We start from the raw sequence: 26,734 nt of genomic DNA, 5'->3' as shown, positions 1-26,734 counted from the left end.
AAGCAATACGCCCAGCACACCCTGGAACGCCTCCTTCTTGGCTGGAAGGCATGTGCCATAACTTGGGCTTATGTGCTGTTTAACTCCGGCATCCACACTGAAGAGTCTCTACAAGCTTGGGCACCAGTAACCTCTTCTGCAAGGAGTCTGTATCACTGCAGGCACCGTGGCAGCTCCATTTGTTTTATTTTACCCGCCTTTCTTCCTAACCCCTCTCTTCTTGGCCCAGTTTCCTTTTAAAGGCAAGTTAGAGCGTCTCCGGCAATGCAAGTCTGCCAGAGGCCCATTCGAGACAGAGGCCGACGCAGACAAACACCAGCCGGGGCTCCCGGGGCTGGAGCCACATGTGGGGCTCATGCTCTCAGCTCTGGCGGGGACTGTGCTGCAGCCCCACCCATGGGAGCGACGGGGCCGTGGCTAAGAGCCCTGCAAAAGCGAGTGGGAACCCTGATGAAGATGGCGCTCAGCCGGGCGTGAATGGACACCGTGCCACTAACTGCAGCCACTGATGTCCCATCGGCACAAATCCTGCCAGTGCCGATGGCCTACAGAGATCAGGCGCCAGCAAACTATGGCCCGAGGGCCAAATCCTCTCGAGCCTGCTTTTGTACCTCCCATAAGTTGAAAATGGTTTTTACGTTTTTAATGGGTTGTTAAAAAAGAAAAGTATACAGCAGAGATCTCAAAGCCTAAAGTATGTGCTGCCAGGCCCTTTATGGAGAAAGTCTGCCGACCCCGCTATACATGGCATCACGTGCAGCACCAGGTGTGCACTTCTAAAGGACAAAGCCACCCGGCGCCCCCTGAGCACAGCCCTCTCAGCGCTCGGACTGCTCACCCCCGCCCCCCGGTGGGAAGGCTCCTGCCGTGCTGCTGAGTGATAAACGCTGACGTACCTTTCCGTGGTGAATGTGAAACCGATGAATGGCAAATGTAATCCAGAAAAGCCCGTATGAGAACCAGGAGGCAATATTTCCTGTGCAAGAACACACACAACATAAACGAAATTATGTTCAAACAAATGGCAAACAAGGGAGAAAAAGTATTACCCCAGGATGAACTCAAGAGTGCAGCGGGGAGAACGGAGGGCGCTTCTGGAACGTTGCCTCCACGGTGCCACCTGCGTGGGGCCGGGTACCGGCAGGTCCACTTCCCGCTCCTGGCAGGGGCCAAAGCGTGACGCAGTTAAGGGGATAAACCCACTGCTTCTGATGATCATAACGGCACGGGTCCAACTTGGATCAGGCTGCTGACTGTGAACCTTCTAAAGCGGCAAGACCCCCACTCACCGTGACCCTGGGCAGGGAGGAGTGGGGGACCCGGGGCAGGCGCTTGGGCTCTGGGTTCTTGGCCTGAAACAGAGGCCAAGGCAGAAGCAGGGTTTGGAACCCAAAGGTGGACTATTTTAGACAGGCTTACTACAACTCTATTTTTCAATATGCGGGTCCTTCTCTATTAAAAATAAAAGCAAAGTTATTTATCTGGAGAATTGCAGTGTGGAAACAGTTTCTCTGAAGTCCAGGAAAAATCCTTTCAACAATGATAATACTTTTCTCACATCATCTAAACATCAGCTCTTATTTTACTAAGAAAAAGTCTGTAGGGAATAATCAAGATTTTTCTTTTACTTGGTTGAAACCTCAGTTTCTCTATCCCCAAACAAAGACACACGTATAGACTAATAAGGCTGAGTTTGATGACGCCAAAATAGTTTTACAGCATATGAGCAAAACTCTCTGGAGGCCAAAGGTATACTGACAAGTGCATCAGAGGCCCTGACAGAAAAGGTCAGACACCAGATGGGTCCCAGGGCCACATCCCAACTTGAAAAACCCACGACCTGAAACATCAGCAACTCAAAATCGGCCCATCACCACGGTCACTCCTGACTTCCCGAGGCATAAGGAAACATTCACGCACACGCTGAACACACATGATGGCAGGAAGTCCGGACATCCTCACGCACAGGGTCAGTGAGAAGGACCGGAAACCCTGAGGCCCACGTACTACCTGTGGGGCCGCAGGCGGGCTCCTGGCAGCGGTGACAACGGAAGTGACGTTCTAATGTGATAACGTACCTAACGCTGTTTCGCAAAGGTACAAAGCCATGAAGATAAAAGTAATTCTGATGAATTCTAAAACAAAACAGCTATTTAATAACTCCATTTTACTCAAATTGAGTAACCCATCATTTTAAAAACGGGATGTTAAGGACCAAGCCGTAGGCTGGGATAAAAGGTACATTTTCTTGAGACAACTGCCAAAACTTCTGGAGCCCAGCACAGTTCTAAGATTCGCCGCCTCCAAGGCGAGCAACCCTGTGTGCTGCAGACCCCCTGGGGTGCGACACAGGGACGGCCGCTGCACTTACAGCGTTCCTCAGCACGTCGTCATCCACGTCAAAGTTGGACGTGTCGGAAGGACTGCTCACATCCGGGATGTAAGGGGCTTCCAGGTTTCGTATATTTTCCCAGTTCAGTCCTTGGAAAAACGCGTGCTTCTTGAAGTCCTCCACCCCGTTCTGTCCCAGCCGGCGCTCCCTGCTGCAGATCAGCCTCTGGATGAGGTCTTTCGCCTCCTCGGACACATCTGTGACGTGGGATGGGAACTGAAACCGCTCCTGGAGGGGGAAGGGGCAAATCAGGGGACACGTGATGAAAACACTCAGAAAAATCTAAAGTGCACAGACATCACAGGGAACAGAGTAGAAACAACAGCTCCAAAGCAACAGTCACTTTTTATTTCATGGTAACTAAGTGCAACCAAAGCTAATGAAGCCGAATTCCAGAAAGGCAAACATAAAAATCATAAGTCTTGCTGGTTTTCCTCATGGCAGACTTGTTACCACATTGCACATAAATTAAAACAGTGATACATTTTCACCTATCAAGGTGGCAAAGAATGCTGACAACAGGCTGTGGGTGGGAGAGAAACTGGCACAGCCTTTCAGAACGCATTTTGCTAACAGCTGTGGCAGTTCCACTTCCAAAAAATTTAGTCTAGAGAAACGGTCCCAAAGAGAAAACATAACATGTTCATGATGCCATTCTATTCTGACCAAGAAAACTGAAAAGTACCTAAATGCTCATCAAAAAGGGACTTGTTAAAACAAGATATGGTGCACACATACACAGAGAGTAAGGTCCACCTCCACGTGCTGAGCAGAAAGATGACCAAAACCCCAGCCATATGCGGTGTGATGCCATTTATCTAAATGCCAACCCCCCATGCCAGCTTAAGTCCACAAGGCCACATACCACCATGGCACAGTGGGCCTGAGCACTGAGCCGCCCCTGCTGTCCAGGGCTGTGGTGGAGACTGAATAAAAGAACGAAGAGACCACTAGGCCAGGCCCCACAGGCGGCAGGCGCTTGGAAACAGCAGGTCTCGCTGAGAAGTATACGGGGTGTCTTTCACCATCTATTTACTGCATGCACTTTTGCATGTCTGAAGTTTTTATAGTAAGTATATATTAATTTATAAATAAAAAATTATTTCTACTTTGGGAAAAGTGTTTTTTAAAAAAACAGTATAACTTGCTTTGATTTAAACAGAAGACCCTTTACCACTTTAGTGTTAATCTGCTCCCTATGTGGGCAAATAAAGGGAGACAGGGCTGCAGGACAGATGGCAGACAAGTGGGAACCCTGCTGGGGTGTGTGAATGACTGAGCAGGTGGGGGAAAGAATGCTGTAAGCAAACAGGCAGAAAGGATGAAACTGGCATTAGAAAGACATCTGATAAGGAGTATGGAGAAAAAATACAGATGACAAAAACATGAGATGGAAGAAGAAATAATAAACAGGAAAACGAAGGAAACAGAAGAAAGCAATGTTGAAGTGAGAAATGAACAGCTGGGAAAAGGAAAGGGGAAAAATAAGAGGAAAAGAAATAGGATCAAGAACGCTACTATGTTGAGACGTGTGACCTGTTCATGATAACTGACTTCTGGGCAAACAGGTTGAGAGTCTGAGCTGGCATCCGGTAGATCCAGGCGCACAGGTCAAAGTGGTCAGTGGGCCACCCTCTCTGGCAATTCCCACCCCACACGGCACCGCGGGTACCTGCGTTTTCCTACCGAAGCCCGCTTCTCCTGCAGCGATCCTGGCCTGATGAACCCGTCACCCTCCGCCAGGAAACAGGAGCATCCTTGGAACCTCCCCTCCCACCCAGCCTTCTGTGTCAGCAGCCTGTGCAGACTCCCGTCTGGCTGCCCAGCCTACTCCACCCCGTCCCTCTTCCCCAGTGACTCCCCCTCAGGCTGCCTTCCTTGCCTTGGGGCCTGCGCCTCGGGACTAGAACAAACAGGGTGTGGAAATGCAACAGCTTACTTCATGGTTCATGATCTTTCCATAGGTCTCCACAAGGGATTCTGCATAAAACGGTGTTTCTCCATAAAGCATCTCGTACATGCAGACACCTAGAGACCACCAGTCGCACTCGGGGCCGTACTTGCCCATGCCATCCTCCATCGCCTGCAGGATCTCTGGGGAGATGTAGTCAGGGGTGCCCACGGCCACAGAGGACTGCACCTTAGGGGAGAGGGCGGTTGGTGTTGAAGGGAAACCCTAGGGCATCTCTACTTTCAAATTCCTAATTATTTTCTCTAAAACAGGGACAGCAGATGATGAAATCATCATGGAATAAAACTGGCACCTGATCATGATTTAAAAACCTAAGAATTCAAAATTCAATGCAAGTAAGTGTTGCTGCAGCACTAAACGGAGGCAGTGTCCGGAAGGCGCGGGGCTCTTGCACGCTGGGCCTTTCGACGCCCAGATGCCCACCAAGCCTCCACATGGCACTAAAGAGGCAGTGTCCGGAAGGCGCGGGGCTCTTGCACGCTGGGCCTTTCGACGCCCAGATGCCCACCAAGCCTCCACATGGCACTAAAGAGGCAGTGTCCGGAAGGCGCGGGGCTCTTGCACGCTGGGCCTTTCGACGCCCAGATGCCCACCAAGCCTCCACATGGCACTAAAGACACACATTCTCACTGCGGCTCAAAGTGTGGTCCAAGGACCATGTGCATCAGCCCAGCCCTTCTCAGACCTTCATGCAGGGACACCATGTACCTGTGAGACAGAGATTCTAAGACGCTGCATTTCTAACATGCTCCCAGGGGAAGTCCAGGCTGCTCACCACACCCTACCCTCTGGCCCCCAAACAGGAACGTCTGGAAGTAGGTCCAGGGACCAGCTGGGTGCCTGGACACTCCCTACATGGGGCACTGGGAATGGACCTGAACGTAGCAACACCTCTATGGAGAGCTACAACTGGTGAGGTGGCAACCATCCCGGAGAAGGCAAGGGGGCTGCGCAGGCTGAGAGGTCACAGACCGGCCTCAGAGCACGTGGAGTCCACAGGCCTGAGGGTCAGGCAGGACATGGAGACAACAACCCAGAAGGCCCATCTGCACAAAGACCAGGCGCTCCCTGGGTGCCAGCCCCAGAGCCATCTGAATGACTCAGCGGGGAGTCCTCAGGAGCTCTGACCGGGCAGCAGGGCAACAGCTGTCGGGAGCTATCGCAGGGTGAGTGCCACCGGGACGGGAGTGCCATGCAGGTAAGAAAGGTGACCAACGCTCCAGCTCAGACCAAGGCCACTGCTCCCGTCGTTACAAGACTGGCTTCGGGGACAGCACCAACGTATCAATCAACGCGTGGTCAAGACTCCAGAAATAAGAGATTGGCTTTGTGGAGAGAAAGTGAGTAAATCGCTTCGCTCATTTGAAAACGCTGTCAAGTGATGCCAGTTTTACAGGTTCTTTTACTGCTGCTTGAAAACTCACAGTAAGAAGCGGGGCGGGGGTCTGCTCTCCTCTGGAGAAGTAGCTGCATTAGACTTTATGATATGTGTAGATTCTAAAGAAGAAAAGTCTCCCAAACACCTCACACTGAAACTGTGACAAGGGACGCAAGGGAGAACGCAGACGACTCCCTAACGCACTGGAAGCCGCTGGCTGGAAGCAGCTGAGTGAGGTGCAGCAGCCCCACTTGAGGCCACTCAGCCAGCGTGCTGGTCCAGCTGAGGCCCAAGCCCAGCCTCCTGGCGACGGCCCCTCCGGGGAGGTCCTCCTGCTGTGCAGGGAGTGTCCGTTGGCCCTTGGAACAGGGGTATCAAGGCCCCCATTTCTACATCTGCAACACCCCTGGCTGACAGGAAGTCCCACCCCAGACGGAAACAAGAATGCACCATCACCCAGTTAAGGTCTGTCTACCTGGCAGGCATTTTAAGCAAGGACCCAAGGGCTGCCTCTCTTTCACTGCTGTGCTGGCACACTTTTAGCTGCCTAGGGATCTGAGGAAACCTGACAACCCCCCTTTTAGAAGGCATATGTATTATTTTTGTAAACATAAAAAACAAAGATGTTTTAAACTTAATAGAAAATTTCAACTGTCTCCTAAGTGCATTCGTCTTAATTTACATTAATAAACTTGGTTTCTTAATTGTATCTCAAATTGAAAATGTAAATAAGCCCCTTCTAATTGCAAGCAAACCCCAAAACCAAATGGAAAATCTCCAACAAAAATACCTACAGTTCCATCATCATTCATCTTCAAACACGATCCAAAGTCAGCCAGGCGGATATGACCATTCACATCCAAAAGGACATTGTCAGGTTTAATGTCTCTGTTAGTAAAATAAATACATAAATTAACCATTTCCATGCAACACATTAGGTAGGTCAAAGCCCTTAACTGGTAGCGGATCATCGGGGGAGACGCTAGCATCAGTCATGACGGCTGTAACAATCCACGAAAACATCCCCGTGATGATTCAGTCGGGCATGGCAGCAGCAGTCACCACCAGCGCTCATTCCTGCACAGCAGTTAATCCCCCATTGACACGCTGAGACACCGTTACTGTTCCCACCCACCCACCCAGCCTGCGAACCAATGCTTCCAGAGCACCTGCCTCGTGCCAGGCGCTGCTCTTGAGCCCAGGCCTACGACAGTACCGAGACGGCGCTGCCCTGCCTTCACGAAGCCTCACACCAGCTGGGGTGTCAGGAAATGAACATGCAAATGCACAGATATGCACATGGTCTTGGCATCCCTGAGTACAATCCACGGGGCAAGTGCTACAAAGAAACAGGAGGAGATATAAAAAGAGGTAGAGGGACAGAGTGTGAAGCGAGTCAAGGTGGCCGTTACCACTGAGAAGAGACGCCTAAGCAACTGGGGTAGAACAGCTACAGACCAACAAAGCACCACGCACGCCAAAACTGCATTTTACAGACAACAACAGGGAAGCTCCAGGGTGGAGCAGTCTGCCCAGTTATACAGCAGCAGGAAAGTAAACTGTCCCACTAAACCCGTGGTCTTACTGACGGTTCTTCTGTGCACTTGCCAGCACCGGGCAGGGATGGGGGGACAGCAAGGTGGACTTTAAGGAACTAGCCCTCCTTCCTGGCAGAATAAGCTTATGTGACTGGAAAAGCCACATAAGCACGAAAAGGAACAGAAACTTTAAAAGCAGAGGAAGACATTCACCAGGAAGAGTACAAGGATGTTTCCAGCAGCACAACTTGTAACAGCCACAAAGTGGGACCCACCTAACGTCCACCTGCAGGAGACAGGTAAAGCAGTGGGCTGTCCTCACGTGACAGAATGCTACATCTCAATGAAAACACACGGGAGCACCAACTACTCCCAACACAACAGACGAGTCTCACAAAGAAATGTGAGCAAAAGATGATGACAATTCTTACCCCAAAAGATAAACAAAGAAAAAACCCTTCTAGCACTCTAAACTGAAATAAATCTCCTTAAATAAACACCCAAGAATATGAAAAACAAAACAATATAATCCCTCAGTGAGTCAGAAAAATAAAAACTAAGAACAGGGGACTTCCCTGGTGGTTCAGTGGTTAAGACTCCGCACTTCCACTGCAGGGGGTGTGGGTTCAATCCCTGGTCAGGGAACTAAGATCCCACATGCCCTGCAGTGTGGCAAAACAAAAAGGAAACAAAAAAAACCTACAAACAGAACTAGACAAACATGGGGAGAAGTGAAAAGAGAGTTGATTTAACCCAGGAAAGAAACCGAAGAAAAAGACAAAATCTTAGTAGAAATAAGGACTAAATTATAAGATGCCAAAGGGGAATCAATTTCAATAAAAATCTAATGAAAGGCATTGAAGAAATAGAGGAAAAGGTCTGGAAGAATAAAAATGAGACAAAGAATTAAAAAGGGTCAGAGAGAAAGTAGCTGGAGACTGAAATGGAAGACAAGCAAAGAAGGCACAACATATACATAACAGGAGTCCCTAAAGAAATCAAAACAATAAAACATAACTAACATTTGAAACTATGCTCCAAGAGAACTTTCCAGAAGTAAAAAAGACCTGAATCTACAGACTAAAGGGCCCATCAAATTTAAAAATAAATAAATAAAATGTCCTGTTTTTTGGAGCCAGACAAGTTGATATGGAACAACCAACATGGAAGAATAGCTAGAAAAACACTGAAGAGAAAGAGGTATGATGGGGGGACTTGGCCGTACGTGATTTCAAGCCTCCATGATTAAAGCAGTGTGGTCCCAGAGCACAGAGAGAAAGACAACAATGGAACAGAATAGAATGTCCAGAAACAGACCAAATTCATAAAGAAACTGAGTGTATAATAAAGATGTTATCTCAAATCAGTGGGCAGACACAAATAAGTTTCATGCTAGGACAACTGAAGAGCCTTTTAGTTAAAGATAAAATCAGATCCATTCTTTTTTTTTGTGTGGTACGCGGGCCTCTCACTGTTGTGGCCTCTCCCACTGCGGAGCATAGGCTCCAGACGCGCAGGCTCAGCAACCATGGCTCATGGGCCCAGCCGCTCTGCAGCATGTGGGATCTTCCCGGACCGGGGCACGAACCCGTGTCCCCTACATCGGCAGGCGGACTCTCAACCACTGCGCCACCAGGGAAGCCCAGATCCATTCTTTATACAAGAATAAACTCCAAATGGATCACAGATCCATACGTTAAAAATAAAACTATTAGAAGAAAACATGGGTTTTCTTTTTCTCTGGGGTTTTAAAAAAAAAAGTACTTCTAACTATGACTCAAAATCCCAATGTAATAAAAGACCAATAAATTTAATACATTAAAAAAATCTACATGGCAAAAGACTACAATAAGCAAAACCAAAAAGCAAATGGCAAACTGGGAAAAAATATTTGCAACATATATTACAGATAAAGGGCAAATATTTAGCAACTGAAGGGAAAAAGCTAGAAATCAGAAAAACAGGCAAATGACATGAAGTAAATAACTCACACAGAAAGATATATAAATGAAATTCAACTCCACAAGAAAGACAAAAAACAAAAACAAAAAAACCCAACTGTATAACCATCTCTAATCCATCAGATGGCAAAAACATAAAAATACACTATGTTGCCAAGGCTGCAACGAAACAGGCACTTTCATACATTGCTGGTAGGAACACAAAAAGGTGCATCTCTACGGATGGAAACTGGCAACATCTGATAAAGCTAATAAAAAATGTTAGTATACATCTAATATGTATTTTATTTCTCTGTCGATCCAGTGATCCCACTTCTAGGAATTCACCCTAAAGACACACCGACAATACAAAAAGATGTAGGTACAAGGTTATTCATTACTGCATTATTTATAATCGCAAAATACTAGAAACAACCTAAATGTCCACCCACAAGAGAATTAACTATGGTACCGATACATGTGGCATGCTGTGCAAACGTAAAAGAGAATGAAGAGCTCCATGAGCTGATACAGAATGATTTCTAGGATACGTTAAGTGAAAACAACAAAATGTGTTAAGTGCATATTTAACCATGCTGCCTTCTGTTTAAGGAAAAGAGAAATAAGGAAACATGTCTGCTCATCTTGCATACACACACACACACACAATAAACGAAAAATAAGGAACTGGTTACTTAGAAGGGGCAGGGAATGAGGTGGATGCGATAAGGAAGGAAGGGACAGTTCTGAGTATAACCTTGCTTAGTTTTGGTATTATCGAAGCATGCTTGTGTTCTACATGCTTAAAAAATGAAACGAGGGCTTCCCTGGTGGCGCAGTGGTTGAGAGTCCGCCTGCCGATGCAGGGGACACGGGTTCGTGCCCCGGTCCGGGAAGATCCCACATGCCACAGAGCGGCTGGGCCTGTGGGCCCGGAACCTGTGCTCCGTGGCGGGAGAGGCTACAGCAGTGAGAGGCCCACGTACCACCAAAAAAAAAAAAATGAAACGAAATCAACAAAGATGGGAAGGGGCACCTGAAATGGAAAGCTGATGAAACCAGTGAACCCAATTATATTTCAAACCAGTAACACAACAGCACTGAAGGGAAATGGGGTAGAAAAAAACCCCAAACCTAAGTAACTTACGGCAGAGAACCTGACACTTGCAGTTGGGAGGTGGGGTTAGGGCTAGGGTTAGGTTTGTTTTTAGTAGGATAAAAGCAGAGCGAGGGTCCCTGGTAGCTCAGGACTTCCCTGGTGGCGCAGTGGTTAAGAATCCGCCTGCCAATGCAGGGGGCACGGGTTCAAGCCCTGGTCCAGGAAGATCCCACATGCCGCAGAGCAATTAAGCCCGTGTGCCACAACTACTGAGCCTGCGCTCTAGAGCCCACGAGCCACAACTACTGAAGCCCATGCGCCTAGAGCCCACGAGCCACAACTACTGAGCCTGCGCTCTGGAGCCTGCGAGCCACAACTACTGAAGCCCGCGCGCCTAGAGCCCATGCTCTGCAACAAGAGAACACTCCAATGAGAAGCCTGCACACCGCAATGAAGAGGAGCCCCCGCTCGCCGCAACTAGAGAAAGGCCTGCGCGCAGCAACAAAGACCCAACGCAGCCAAAAATAAGTAAATAAATAAACTTATAAATTATAGTAATAAAAAAAGCAGAGCGATTCTGAAGCTACTTCAGATACATGGCAGCGCTGGGCAAATGACTGGACGTGCTGGTGCTGCCGGGAGCCAGAGGAGGAGACGGAAATGGACCGGGAGAAAGCCAGAAGGGTAACTCGTGGTTCCCAAATTAGACATGGGTCTGTATGTATAAATGCGGACGTGTACAGACATGCACTTTACTCTGTCCACTGAGGGGCCTAAAACAGACACCCTGTAGCTCGAGCACACCCAGCACCCAAATATGGTCTTTAAAACCATCCCCCACTAAAGGAACCAGGGTTCCTCGGAGAAGGTACGAGATGAGCCAGAAACTAAGGCAGTTCTCAAAAACAATGAGGGCATGTCAGAAACATGGGAGTCAGGTAGAAGGGGCTTCCACTGGCCAAATATAGGACAATATAAGCATAAAAAGAATTCAGACAATGACAAATTATAAACCGTTGGGGTGACAAAGGATCCAGGTACCCACACTGATAATAAATAGACAAATGGGAGAGAAGGGAGGTGCTTCAACGTGGAGTGGATCCTGGAGTTTGGAAATCGTCATTTTGCAACCATCACAGTACAGGCTGGCCCGGGCAAAAATCATCAACAGATACTAAATGTGGGGGGAACTCTGAAGAGGATGTATGCATGACCTTAAAGTGTCTCCCCACAGATTGCTTTTAGATACAAAGGGGAAAAGTCCTAACTATGCAGCAGTGAATCACTACTTGAGTCTAAGACGGGTGGGGAGGGTCTTCAAAAGGTGCCCCTCTCCCTTTATACCCTCCAGAGGTGTTCAGCTGCTAACCGTCTGCGTGCACCTTTTTTCCCAATGGTGTTGGTTTATCTGGGCAGCATGGTTCTCTATTTAAAATATAATATCATCAATAAATGTTACTTAAAAAAAAACTGAATTGTCCATTTGCATGCAGGGAGGTTACAAAGAAAGGCCCTCTCAGCAAAACACCAGGGAGGCCGAGGGCAAGGACTAACCCAAGCTCCTACCAGCAGTGCTTCTGAGCTGGGCAGGTGGTCCCCACAGCACCAACTGAGAGAGCAGCCAATCCATGAGCTGACCGTCCCCATGGGCCACCACCCTGCTTGGGACTAACCCAGCCCATTCTCCCTCCAAACCCGGCGGTGGCCGCTTTTCCAGTAGAGTCAGGCGCACAGCTGAGAAGCAGCTCCAGTCCCCCGAGAGGGCCTTTTCTCTGTCAGCTGTTGTGACTCTGGTTAAAACGGTGGAATTGGCCGGGGCGGGGCTGGGTGGGTGGGATTACAGCCCTGGACAGACTGTAGTCTGATTTTCCTTTCCTGTTCTGCCCGTGATGCGCTGAGAAGGGAGGCCCTCCCGCCCACTGCTGTCCCATTTCTGAGCGACACACAGTGCGCCCGTGGGGCTTCCTACTGCAAAACCAAGCCGCAGGCTCGGTGGAGGTGGCGCGGGCCTGGTCCCTGTGCCTCCACGGACAGGCCTCCGCGCCAGCCCGGCTCCTGGAGGCCCCGGGCCGCCTCTGTCTTCGTCCAGGTCCTCTACTCCTACTCCACGCCTCTTCTACTCGGCTTTCTAGTTTTCCTTTTCTAAGGCCTTTCTTGTTCTCTGAATATTCCTTCTCTTAAAAGTGTACCTGTTCTTATTTCGATCGTAAGCTGTACGTATTCTGTTCTCTCTGGGGATGTGATTTCCCAGCTGCAATCCTTTGTGAGCCTGTCGCTCTCGGTCTCTGCCTCTGCTGGCATCTGGGGCTGACCTCTCAGGAAGCGGCGGCACCCACCGGGGGGTGGGCTCCCAGGTCCGAGCTCCCCACTGCTTCTGGCACAGTGAGCCTCGCAGGGGTCCAGAGCCAGGGAGCAGCCGTTCCACACGCAGAAGCCCGGCCGGCGGGGCGGCGGGCGCTGCCTGAAGTCGCCAAGGCCCACATCCTCCCACGGGAAAGGGCCCCAAGCTACGGTCTGAACCACGCTCCTCAAATCCACCAGTGAGGACAGTCTTGTGCTGATGAAACTCATTTCCTTCTGGCCCCGCCAAACGCAGCCTCAACTTACATCCCCCGGAGACTGGGTAGGACTGACTTCCTGTATTACCTAACTTTGTGAACTTTCTAGCAAAAACGCAAAGCTTACTGTTTTCACTAGGTCATTCAAGCACTTAGTCTGAATATGGAGTTGACTTTGAGGGAAAAAAAGTTCTTGAATTATTTTAATGTTTCCTACCATGCCCAGAGATTAAAAGATAGAGCAAAACTTCTACACAACCAATTAAGAAAATGAGGAGAAAGCTTCCTAATTAAGGAAAAACAGGAAAGAATAAACTATTCAAAAGGCAGTCAAGGGCTTCCCTGGTGGCGCAGTGGTTGAGCGTCCGCCTGCCGATGCAGGGGACACGGGTTCGTGCCCCGGTCCGGGAAGATCCCACATGCCGCGGAGCGGCTGGGCCCGTGAGCCATGGCCGCTGAGCCTGCGCGTCCGGGGCCTGTGCTCCGCAACGGGAGAGGCCACAACAGTGAGAGGCCCGTGTACCGCAAAAAAAAAAAAAAAAAAAAAAAAAAAAAAAAAAGGCAGTCAAATTAATTTCCCTGGAGCTCTGTGACAAATACAAAGACATTCATCTCTCTGTTGTGAATTAGGCAAAGTTCTCTCAAGAAGAGTATAAAATCTAATGTTGAAAACAACAACAATAACTGTTATAAAAGCAGGCATAATGACATTAAAGAAAACAGGAAAAAGAGGAAATGCCCTGTCCCAAACTTCATGGCCCTAAAAGCAGCAACCGCTGTGGGGGGCAGCTCCCTGGGCTCGCCCATGACACGGGGACCTATGCACAGCGCCCTGGGCAGGAGCGCGTGGTCCCAGGCAAGCTGCCCCCCCACCCCCACAGGGCAATGAGGTCACACTCTTGGCAGGACTTGAAGGGCTGTTACTTTGACGCTGGGAGCCATTGCTACCCTCAGAGCAGGAGCTGCGTCTGCTTAGGAAAATCCCTGACAGGCTCAGAGGCTCAGCCCGACCACAGTGCAAGGTCAGGGGACTCATGACAGCTGCAAACCTCTCGACGGCAACACTGAATTCCACACAGGATCATCTATCAGTCACGTATGTGAATGCAATTAAGATGCTCCTCTCAAAAAAATTATTTCACACACCTCCTTTTCCAGAAACTGCTGGAGGATATGTGCCACCAAATCAGAAGAATAAACCAAGAACAGAAAGACGCACGACCCAGAAAACAAGGGAGCCCATCCCAGGGAGACGGGAAGAGAACCTCTCCACTCAAAAAGAAACCTCACGATGAGAGCCACCAGAGTAGGAAGGCGTGGGAAAGACAGAAGGGATGGATCCAGGAAGGTAGATCGAGGATTGCTGGTGTGTCTGAATGTACAGAGCTTTACAATTTGGTCACAATATTTGGGGATAGTTAGTGGCAGCAACACAGAGAAGTAGCCAAAGAAAAAACAGTGCAATTATTAACTCCAGAGGAAACAAACTTTATATAGGAAGTGTAACTATTTATACCACCAGGCTCATCTGTAATATTTACACAGTATACTATAAATACTACACACTGATCTAACCGAAAGTTATTACATTTGACCCCTGAACAACACCAGGGCTGGGGTGCCAACCTCTGCGCAGTCGAAAATCTGAGTATAACTTCACAGTCGGCCCTCCATACCCGTGGGTCTACACCCACAGACCGTGTAAAACCGTATTATGTATCTAGTGAAAGAAATCTGAGTATAAGCCGACCCGTGTAGTTCAAACCCACGTTGTTCAAGGGCCAACTGTATTTTACTAACTGGGGCCAGATGGGAGAGGGAAGTTTGAGAGTTTGTGCGGGAGACAGGGATGAGAGACAGATGTACTTACTTGTGTCAAAGAGTCAAATCTCCATTTCGATAGATGTGGTCTAAGACTCCCCACCCCCACACAAAGTGAAACAGCAATGAAGCCCGTTATTTAGAAATATGGAAGTAAACAGAAGAAACAAGTAAAAACTGTCCATCATTACCTATGGCAAGGGGCAGCAGGGTGGGGGATGGCTGGAGACTCACGTTTTGTTTTAAGCCCTGTACAACTATTTGACTGTTTAAAGCTACTGCCGTGAAATACTTTGATAAAAATAAAACAAAACAGAACAAAACCAACAAAACCCCACCCAAACCCCACAGGATTAAAGCACTGTCTTAAATGGTAGAATGAGACTGACACAGAGGCACAGGCTGGCTGAGGCACTAAGGCCGCTGTCCTGGCGGGGGAGGGGTGGGGAGGGCGGGAGGGGGCCCCCCGCCCCCGCCTGACATGCAAGAGCAGTTACACTCACTCAATTCAAGTCCTTTACGATGCTGTGATGTGAGCCCCTCTCCTCAACCCAGGCCCCCTTTCCTGAGTGTTTTATGGGTGATTGAGGCATGAGCTCTGGGGGCTGGGCAGGGGAGAACATGAGCCAATGGCAGGTAAATATCAAAAGACAAGGTGACTTCAGCTGACAGCATTTAGAGCGTCACAACAGTCACATAAAGCTGGGGTCTCCTGGGAGCCAGGTGCTGGGGTGTAAAGCAGCGACCTGGTAAGGCATCCTGCAGCATGGCAGTCAAAGGGAGGACCCACTAACTGCACGACTTCCCTGCACAGCCTGGAACTGGGGTCCACAACTCAGGGGACTCTGAAAGGAATATCCTGACACATTAAAGGTGATTTCCATAAGATATATAACAAGGTGATTACCTGTGCACGTAATGAAGCTGATGGATGGAATCGATAGCCAACACCATTTCACCAATGTAGAATCTTGCCATATCTTCTGGAAGCTTGTCCTCAAATTTACTGAGCAGGGTCAGTAAATCACCACCCACGTAATAATCCATGACTAAGTACTACAATTGGGAAGAGAAGGGCAGAGAAGACGACATTCAGTCACCACGAAACCTAACAACCAAAGGTCAGCTTCCACTGCAGGAGCTCTGGACTCCTCAAGTCCGGGTGGACGGCTTCCTGCTGTTCCTGTCATCCAGGGCTTCCCCCCAGAACAAGGACCCTGATGGACCATAATGCTGCTGTAGTTGAGAAGAGATTTCAGTAAATACTTATTCTTCTTGTCAATAAAATTTCTACCTGTACAAGACAATCAGATGGTATCAATATAGAAGTCACATTCCATTTATAAACTGATGAAAGGACCACTGGTTTCTCTTTTTTTGGATTTTATTTTATTTTTATACAGCAGGTTCTTATTAGTTATCTACTTTATACATATTAGTGTATGTATGTCAATCCCAACCTCCCAATTCATCCCACCACCCACCCCCCCACTCTCCCCCCTTGGTGTCCATATAAGGGGACACCTGTCTCTATTTCTGCCTTGCAAACCGGTTCATCTGTACCATTTTTCTAGATTCCACATGTATGTGTTAATATATTTGTTTTTCTCTTTCTGACTTACTTCACTCTGTATGACAGTCTCTAGGTCCATCCATGTCTCTACCAAATGACCAAATTTCGTTCCTTTTTATGGCTGAATGATATACAAGATATTGTTGTGGGGTTTTTTTGCCACACCGGGCGGCATACAGGATCTTAGCTCCCCAAGCAGTGATTGAACCTGCGCCCTCTGCAATAGAGGCAGAGTCGTAACCACTGGGCCACCAGGGGAGCCCCTGAGAGGACTGCTGATTTCTTGATATCGTTAAATCTTCCTATGTAAACTAGCAGTGTTATTATTTTTGATTTGTACAAATCATTTTTTCATATTCTTCAGAAATATTTTACCCCAATCCTCTTCATTTTTATTGAATGAAACACTCTTTAAATTCTATAGTGCTTTACAATTTTCAAGTTTCACACACATATTCTCATATAATCCCATAGAAACCCCCTTTTCAATTCCCTACCCCTATACTGCCCCTCTCCCTTCCCTCTCCCCAATGGTAACAATTAGTTTGTTCTATGTATCTGTGAGTCTGCTTCTTTTCTGTTATATTTACTAGTTCGTTTTATTTTTTTAGATTCCACATATAAGTGATATCATACAATATTTGTCTTTCTCTGACTTATTTCACTTAGCATAATACCCTCCCATCCACCCATGTTGCTACAAATGGCAAAATTTCATTCTTTTTATGGTTGAGTAGTATTCCATTACATATATGTTATATACATATATACATCTTCTTTATCCATTCATCTGTTGATGGACGCCTAGGCTGGCAATTGTAAAAAAACAAAAAAAAATGCTGCTATGAACATTGGGGTGCATATATCTTTTCAAATTAGTGTTTTTGGTGGGGTTTTTTTGGATATATACCCAGGAGTGGAATTGCTGGGTCATATAGTAATTCTATTTTTAGTTTTTTGAGAAAATGCCATACTGTTCTCCATAGTGGCTGCACCAATTTACATTCTCACCAACAGTGTAGGAGGGCTCCCTTTTCTCCACAACCTTGCCAACGTTTCGTTATTTGTGTTCTTTTGGATGACGGCCATTCTGACAGGTGTGAGGTGACGTCTCACTGTGGTTTTGATTTGCATTTCCCTGATGATTAGCGATGTTGTGCGTCTTTTCACATGCCTGTTGGCCAGCCGCATTTCCTCTTCGGAAAAATGTCTATCAGTTCTTCCGCCCTTTTTTTAAAAAATTTATTTATTTTGGCTGTGTTGGGTCTTCATTGCTGCATGTGGGCTTTCTTAGTTGCGGTGTGTGGGCTTCTCATTGCGGTGGCTTCTCTTGCTGCAGAGCACGGGCTCTAGGCGTGCAGGCTTCAGTAGTTGCAGCACAGGGGCTCAGTAGTCGTGGCACGTGGGCTCTAGAGCACAGGCTCAGCAGTTGTGGCGCACGGGCTTAGTTGCTCCGCAGCATGTGGGATCTTCCCGGACCAGGGATCAAACCCGTGTCCCCTGCACTGGCAGGTGGATTCCTAACCACTGCGCCACCAGGGAAGTCCCTTCCGCCCATATTTTAATCAGGTTAAAGAAGAATATACAACATAATAATATTTTCAAAATGTGTGAAGAAAAAAACAGAATGAAGCCCCATAACATACATTATAAAGAAATGAAAATTAAAATAGTTTTGTGCTGATTCACGGATATAGTGAGAGACGAATGAAATACAAAATTCAAAAGGAAAATAAACGTATATGGAAATTTCACCTACAGTAAAGGCAGGAGAGGAAAGAACAGATGTAGATTCACAGTGTCCCAGCCCACGGATAGGCAGCTGAGCCTCTGTCTCCCCAAGTGTCTGCTCCCCGAAGGGCTGGTGTTCCTATATGTACAGGGAGGATATTCAATGTTTGAGAAAGGGCATCTTGGGCTATGGTCTGACGGGTATCTCTGCTGGCTCAGCACACACTATATAACCTGTTCTCAGGGCCCGTGCTGCATTCCCTGGTGAGCTGAGCTGTCACTGCCATCAGTAAAGCTGTGTCACCTGCACCTGACCCGCTTTCTCTGCCCGGGAACCTCGGGAATGGCCACACCTCATTTGAGTGATTCCAGCAGTTGATGACCTGCCTGATTCCAACTCTGTGGGGGACCCGACTCCCCCAGGGCCATGGGTGGTTAAGAGTCTGCGATCGGTCCACAGAGGGACCAGGCGTGTGGGGATGTGGGGGCAGGACATCCCAACACTTGGATACTCTTTGTCTAGACCACAAACTGGCACAGGCAGAAGATGCCAACTTCTCAAAAAAAAAAATGTGGAAATAACAAACATCCTTGATTATGAAAAACAGATGATCTTCTTCTGAAGATATGCTAGAATGGAAACTTCCTGGACAGGAACTTTTTCTTTTTCTTTGTGAGAAATCCTCCCCCTCCAAAATTGGAAGGACTTTATAAATCATGTCAAGAGGCACACAGGAACCAGCATAGGCAGAAGACGCCAACTCCTTTAGGAAAAAAAATATGTGGAGATGACAAACATCCTTGATTATGACAGACCATCTTCTTCAGAGCAAATGCTAAGATAGTAACTGCCTAGATGGGGAAAATACATATATACACGTACATATATTTAATCAGTGGAAAAAATGACTGAAAGGTTCGACACTCCAGGAGGTGTTCTAAAAGCTAATGGCCCAAAGTGGAAGCACAAATAATACTCCATCAAGTTTTATGCGGTTTAAAACTATTTCTCCAGTTTCTCCTGCCACACGAAGAGGACACAGGACCAGAGAAGGAAGGTGAATTACCTAAAATCACAAAACCAGCGGCTCTTATTAGAAAAACAGTTTCATGAACAAACTGAAAGGTAAGTTCCTATGGGTGCATCCCCACGGAAGGGCCAGAGAATGCACTGCTGGAGTGGAAACTAGAGCCCCAAGAGGGCAAAGGCCGAGGCGCTGGGTGTGCTCCACCAACAGCACTGGGCCATCCCTTCGCTCAGCGCTCACGGGCCCGGGGCCAGCAGTGCTGGGCAGCCTTCCACCGGAAGACAGTCTTCCACTGGAAGACAGCCCCTCTGGCTGCACCCTGAAGGCTACGGTGGAGGAGCCCCAGGGGCTGTGGAGACCTGATGGGGTCATCCCACCAGGCAGAGAGAGACTGGCATAGCCAGAGTCAGGGCGGCAGCCAGCACCCCTACTGCTGGGGCTGCCGAGCAGAGACAGCTGGAGAAGCTGTTCCTCCCAGGAACCGCCCCCTGATGCTTTTAAGAGATGGATGCTCTGGTCTGAGCAGTTAACTTTTAACCAATGAACAGAGAGAGGAAATCCCACTCCCCGATGACTCAGCCAGAGAGACAATCCTTTAGTATTATGGAGACCCTAGTACTAAGAGCTACCGTTCGTGGTGTAACCATAATGTGCTGTGCCTTCAGGTTCTACGACTTACTGCCACCATCACCGTTAATCCTCAGAACTGCCCTGGCCACAGCTACTGTCATGACCGTGGTTTACAGGTAAGGAAAGGAGGCTTGATGACGCAGCCTAAGCCGCCCAGCTAGCGAGCAGCAGAGCTCGGGTGTGAACCCAGGCAGCTGGACTCCAGGCCCTTGGTCTTAAATGAGGCGCAGTGTCTCCTGGGAGAGGGCAGCCATCAGCCTGGGGCCGGGCCTACGGAGGAATCCCTGTTCTCAACAGCCCTCCCATCCTGCCTCAGAACTCGGCTTTCAAGACTCACCTCACTCGACCCCTCCGCTGAGAAGCCTCCCTGATCTCCCTGCCCCCTCCTGCCCAACGGCAGCCTCAGTCGGGCCTCCCACCCTGGCCTCCTGGCACTGTCGCCCATCCCTTCCACCCAAGAGCGGCTTCTACGGGCAGGAGTCCTGTCGCTCCCACGCCTGGCACAACTCCAGTCACACAGACGACTCTCAAAGGACGTCTGGCTCGCTCACTCTCTCAATAACAAACTTGTCGGCACCCGCTAGGCGACGGGTCCCTCCTCCACGGGACTGACATCACGTGGGGAGAGGTGAACACAGGAATTCAGAGTGACGGGACCAGGAAGAAAACCCAACTGTAGGCGTGGGAGGGCCCGACTGGCGGCTCCCGCACACGGACACCGCGAGGACCCAGGCCCGGGGGTCTGAAGGGCAGAAGGAAGCCGGCTGGGCCAGGGTCGCCTTCCAGACAAAGGGACTGAGAGGAGCAGGAACGTGGGCCCTGGAGACACGGGAACCGGCGACTGGCAGAGCGCGGCGAGTGCAGACGGGCTGAGGCCAGGCCCCGCAGGCCACGGCAGGGACGTCGGGCTCCACTCTGAGAACCACGAGAAGCTGCATCCTGCTCCACGATTATAGCTTCCTCTGGCTGCCCTGTGCAGGGCAGACTCGAGGGGGAGGGACGAGAGCAGGACCAGAGAGGGGCCCAGCAGGAGGCAAGGGTGACAGCGCTGGGGAGGGTGGGCAGAACGACAGCTGGGCAGAGCGCAGGTAATCCGGGGGAGCAGACCACAGCACCTGCGGACGGACACACGGGTGAAGGAGAGTCGGGTGCCCCTAAAGAAAACAGTGGGAGTGAGGCAAGCGCCGCATCTAGCGGAGCTCAACCGTTTCCCTGTCCACCTAGAAATCTGAAAAGAAAAACAAAAGTGTATCACAGCGGTGCCAAATACGATTGATGGGCTCCTGGAAAACAAGTTTACAAGAAGAGTAACCTGCAAAGGCTGATAAGGCAGGCAGGTAGAAACGTATTTTTGGAATAAGAGAACGCTACCAATTATGTCCCGTCACATAACACAGAATCCTGACTTGAGTCAATAAGGCAGCACCCTTTTAGTTACTGGTGAAACAAGTTTAATTTTTACGAAATGCCCAGTCTAGATACCCACAGTAGCAACTCTAACGCAAGCGGGCTCCGTGGGGCGGGCTCCGTGTCACGGAAGACCCCTCACCCCGCTGCACCCTGCGCCCCAGCGGCACTCAGGCCGCTCACTTCCCGCCTCATCCCTCCTCACCTCCTCCCCGCAGGGCAGTGACTGCCCCTAAAAACGCCACTCGTGGGTGGCAGAGGCAGGAGCCAAACCCGGTCTTGCAGCCCCGTGTTCACGAACTAGGAAGGGCCAGGGCCCCTGGCATCCTTCTCTCCGCGGTCTTCACCGTACGTCTGATTGGGGAGCTCCCAAACTCAAGAAGATGCTCCATCACCGGAATTCCTTACCGGCTGTTCTAACTCAGAATAAGCTGGCAACACGCTACGCTGACTGCAGGGCAACTTATCTGAAACAAAAAAAGTTGTCTTCCTTCTGTGCAGACCCAGACTAGCATTCCTTAGAGATTTCATTCAGTTCTTGTCAAAATAGTAAGTGAACTGGAGACAGTCCACTCAACGCAGGGACACTGGTCCTGGAAGCAACGGGTTATGGAGAGATGGCCCCAGGGCAGGAGGACTCTTTTCTCAGCCAGAGGGAGGGCACCGCGCACCACCTCCTGCCAGAGGGGCCCGGGCTGGGCCTGGCACAATCCCTGTATCTGTGTGATAAGCTTGGACAAATGACTTCCTCCCTCCTTGCCCCAGACCCCATTCATAAAATGGTGAAAAATCATGAATGCCTAACTCACTTGGCCACTGGGAAGACTGACCGCGATAACCCATAGGTTGTGCTCAATAAACCCCAGCTGCCCCTTCCATCAAAACACATGGTTTTTCAATCTAAATAAAGAATATAACAAACTATTTTACCTAATCCTAGACTACTGTATCTAAGGGATTTCTCTGATGTCTGCAAGAGATTATTTTAAGATAAATAAAAGAAATCCTCCATGACTCCACTTGTTGTAAGCAAATGGAGTCCACTACTGAGAGTGAACTTACAAGTCAGCTGTTCTCGAGAACACAGCCGAGGCCCCTGCCTTCGAAGCCCCGTGCGGCCACTGCTGGGGAAACATGCCAGCTGTGCCCCGGCCAGAGGAGCTGGGCTGAGACCGGCTTCCCTGAGGTCTGCCCAGGCCCCGTCTACCCAGAGCTCCACGGTGCGGACATTTTTAGGTTTAGGCAAACCTGGAAAGTCATTCTCAGAGTTCAAAGTCCTAACAAAGCAGTCGTGGAGTCACTCAGGCCCTAAGCCAAAAGTCTGGTTTCCCTTTCACTCCAAACTGGTTGTCTTGCAACTGTTCTACTAGGCGTCCGAGCGCAATTCTACCCACACACGTGAATCACAAAGCTGATTTGCCTACACTGCAAGTGAGCCCCAGCTCCAATCAGAACAAACAGGTGACCACAACAAGGGGACCAAGAGTCACCCCAAAACCTGTGTCAGCGGTTCCAGCGGGGAAGGCTGCAAACCAGCACGTGCCACCCGACCTGGCCGTCAGGGAAACGTGGCAGAAACACCCACTCGGTTAAAGGGTCAAACATTTTAAATCCCCACGGCAATTTCTTATTCTTTTACGTAATTCAAGATAGAAAATGTTTTAAACGCCCAGTTTATAATAAACCAAGAATAAAATAAGCACCTTATCTAGTGATTAGAGGAAAAAGTCCACCTGGTGATTACATGAAAACAAACCCTCAGTTTTATCTGTCAAGTATACACTTAGGCAACGACAGTTCCAGTGTCTCACTCATTTTTTAGTGGCAGCACAAAGGAATCAAAACACTTCAGTGAGATGCCATTTGATAGAGTCCTTAAGTTCTTGGTGACCCACACCTACCAGGTAATTTTCATCCTGAAAGGCATAGTGCAGCGTGGTGATCCACTGACAGTCCCCATTCACCAGCACGTCGCGTTCTTCCCGGAAACAAGCCGTCTGTAAAGAATTGGGGAGAAAGTCAGTCTGTGTCCATCGGGAAAGTGCCCTGCAGAGCACAGTCCCAAGCAGACAGAGACTCTGGAGACAGTGTCCCCTGTCTTCTGGGACGCAGGGACCCAGGCGCACTGCCGCCTCCCAGTGGGGCTCCTGGCACCAGCTGAACCTCTGCTCTCTCCTGCTCCTGCAGCCTGACCCTCACCCCGGTGCACCAAGGGCCGCTGAGAACTCACCTCCCCACCTGGGGCTTGCACCCACCCTCCCACACACGCCACTTCCAGGGCCAGCACGCCAGGTTCACCCCAGCTCACGCGTGCGTTTCAGCTACAGCTTCCCATTCCAGTGTCGCCAGCTTCTCGGGGTAGCCTGTGGTGTGGCTGCCCCTCATGTCCCATCCCCTCCACCCCACCCCCACTGCAGGACTACAGTTCAGGAGCCACACGGCTGGCCGGACAGGGCACAAACCTGCTTACTGATCTGAGTTACAGACCTGGGCCAGTTACTTTCAAGAAATGTGATTTATTCGCAGTGTACTGATGCACACGATGCTAACAGGACTCTCCTATGCAGATCCATGGCCTGCAGCACACGGGCAGAAGGCCGGCTTTTAGGCTGCTGTGGGTTTTTTTTTTTTTTTAAGAGCTTTAATACACAGGTAGAATCTGTATTTAAAAGGAACTAGGTCTTTGGCATAATTATAATAAGATGTCCTCTTTCTTGACCACAGAAGATTTTAACTCCTCCTTGTATTTCCAACTTGCAAAGCTTAAGGAAAATGACAGCACCCCTAGGGGAGGGTTTGAACACACAGCACCGCAGCAAGCTCTCCACCTGTTCTCTCAGAGTCTCCTGGTGACCTTTAGAACTTGTTTTTATACAAGTTTTTCTTTTCCAAACTTTTTTTTTTTTTTTGCAATACGTGGGCCTCTCACTGTCGTGGCCTCTCCTTTTGCGGAGCACAGGCTCCGGAGGCGCAGGCTCAGCGGCCATGGCTCACGGGCCCAGCCGCTCCGTGGCATGTGGGATCTTCCCGGACCGGGGCACGAACCCGTGTCCCCTGCATCAGCAGGCGGACTCTCGACCACTGCGCCACCAGGGAAGCCCTCTTTTCTAAACTTTTAAAAAGAGTTTTTTTCTTTTGAAAACGGGATTGAGGTAGATGTGTCCTATTCTCCTAACTGAAGCAGACGAGAGAACTTAACAACGTCCAGATGTGCAGAGACAAGTGGTTCTGAAACTACCATGGTCCCCAGGCCACAGGCCTGGGGAAGGGGCAGCAGAAAGAAAACCTGGGGCCGGGGCCAGCCCAGAAGCCCCAGTGTCTGGAACACTGTTTCCACCAGATTCTGATCCACATCCTCAAGTGTCTACCTAACAACATTCAGCATAAAGCCCGTTCTTAAACCAGGATCGCCAGTATGGTACCCACAGAGAGGAAATATACATATTGTTCAATAGTTTTAAGAGCAGATAAACTTTCTAATTTTTTTCTTTTATGACCAAAAAAATAAAGAACTAAAAGCCCAGCCCGGTCTATAAGTTATGAACTTCCATTGCCTAGTGACTTTTCTACTGCCAACTCTTGTTGAAGTCATGCTTTTAAAGATGAGTTTTTGAAGTCAATATTATAAAATTAAATACTTAAAATAAGTCGACGAAAGGCTTCCCTGGTGGCGCAGTGGTTAAGAATCCACCTGCCAATGCAGGGAACACGGGTTCGAGCCCTGGTCCGGGAAGATTCCACATGCCGTTTATCCCACTAAGCCCGTGTGCCACAACTTCTGCGCCTGCGCTCTAGAGCCCGTGATCCACAACTACTGAGCCCATGTGCCACAACTACTGAAGCCCACATGCCTAGAGCCTGTGCTCTGCAACAAGAGAAGCCACTGCAGTGAGAAGCCCGTGCACCACAACGAGGAGTAGCTCCTGCTCGATGCAACCAGAGAAGAGCCCACGCGCAGCAACGAAGACCCAACGTAGCCAAAAATAAATAAATAAAATAAACTTAAAAAAATAAAAATACAATATAATAAGCCTACTAAATGAAATGTGAATAAAAAGATAAATTACCTTAACCAGCACTGTATCTATATTACATTTTTGTATGTATCACACACACATATACTTACAGCCCATTGCACACATTCTAGGATAATCACCATGATTGGCAGACAATCTTGGACTTGGTGCTGAGTATGCCAGTTAAATAGGTTCTGTGTGTAACCAGATTTACATTTAAAAAGCAGTATTTACTTTTCTAAAATGTACTCACTCACTGTGACATCTGGGTAAATACTAACTAGTATGATAAGGTGAGAATCACCTCTCCCTAACCTGAGGATCTCACACACACTTCACTCCAGAGGTTAACATAACAAGTCATACCATGTATGGCTCAGCTATCACCTTTCAAAAATCAATCACTCCTGTAAAAATATAAACTTCAATAGAATTTGCTGCTAGTATTTCTTTCCCCAAACACTTATTTCCTTTCCCAAACTTTCATGCAACAGTAGACGTTTCCCCCCACAAGAGAACTGCTTCAGTGATTTTCCTGTGTTTACCAACATGCCAGTGATGGCATGAAGAAGGGCTGCCAGGGCCGAGGCTGCAGCACGAGGTGAGGAAGGTGATGGGTGAGGATGGCGGGGAGGACACCAGCGGGGCCAAGAGGGACGGAGGCTCGGAAGGGGGTGGCTGAGGCCGAGTCATGGGCCACCCACATTTCGAGCCCTGGTGGCTGCAAAACTGGTGACGACTCAGTCAACCAACATGCATTTACTGAGCAATAAACAGGTGTAAGACCTTGTGCTGGTGCCATAGCTGGAAAGAGGAAACGGGTGTAGACAGGGAAGGAGGAAAAGCCACACGCAGTTTAACATGATGAACCTGAGACGCTGGGGGTGGGGGTGGGGGGGATGCTGAAGCGGAAGTGCCCGGCGAGGGAGGGAAAACCTGAGCTCAGGAGAGCCACGCGGCCTCAGTGAGAGGCGTGTGTACTGTCCGCACAAGGTGGCGACTGTCATCAGCCGGTAAAAATCCAGAACAAAAGAGGAAAGGGCCACCTAGAATCACAAGGAGGGTTTAGTGACAGGATGAGAGAGGCCAGAAACCACAGAAGGAATGTCGAAAGGAGGAGGTGGCCGATTCTGGAGGGGAGAGCGCCGGGCAAACAAAGGGCAGCAGCGGTGTGAGGAGGGGAACAGCGGCTTGGGTGCAGAGCGGGCACTGAGCCAATCAGAGAACAAAGGACAGTGATGGGGCAGCTCAGAAAGGACAAAGCCAGGAGGCTGATGGCAACGTGCCCTTGGAAAGGAAGGACCCTTGGCTCCAAGGTGAATGTGAAATGGAGGAACACACAGGGCGGGCGGTACAGACACTGGGAGGCAGTGGAGGTGAGTCTGGCAAGGACCAGAGGGAGAACCTGTGTCTCAGTGGGGGCTGGGCGTGGGGCTGGGGAGAGCGGGGTCAGGGGCACGAAACAGTCGCCACAGGGATGGACGAAGAAGAAAGAAAAAGCGGGTCAGAGGCTGCCATGCAGCAGCAGCCATCTACTTTTATTTATAATCTTCACTCCCCTCGAGGAGGGAATACAAAACATTTCCAAATTCAATAATTCCTTCTGCAGAGGGAGCAGAATTGAGATAAATGCCTGAAGGGTTTTGTTTTG

General features: G+C 49.2%; 1 protein-coding gene across 1 annotated transcript in view; it reads right to left on the bottom strand.

Moving 5' to 3' along the window:
- Positions 1-26,734, bottom strand: part of CDC42BPB (CDC42 binding protein kinase beta) — a 113,578-nt gene that overhangs the window by 35,794 nt on the left and 51,050 nt on the right. The window contains exons 4-9 of the mRNA XM_065871433.1: positions 22,969-23,064; positions 15,606-15,754; positions 6,537-6,630; positions 4,332-4,532; positions 2,372-2,620; positions 897-976 (exon numbers count right to left, since the gene is read on the bottom strand). Coding sequence (XP_065727505.1) covers positions 897-976; positions 2,372-2,620; positions 4,332-4,532; positions 6,537-6,630; positions 15,606-15,754; positions 22,969-23,064 — 869 coding nt within the window. The remainder of the gene's footprint in view (positions 1-896; positions 977-2,371; positions 2,621-4,331; positions 4,533-6,536; positions 6,631-15,605; positions 15,755-22,968; positions 23,065-26,734) is intronic.

This window comes from Phocoena phocoena, chromosome 2 (genome assembly GCF_963924675.1).
Source record: "Phocoena phocoena chromosome 2, mPhoPho1.1, whole genome shotgun sequence".
Taxonomy (NCBI): domain Eukaryota; kingdom Metazoa; phylum Chordata; class Mammalia; order Artiodactyla; family Phocoenidae; genus Phocoena; species Phocoena phocoena.
This window is presented reverse-complemented; position numbering and strand designations above follow the sequence as displayed.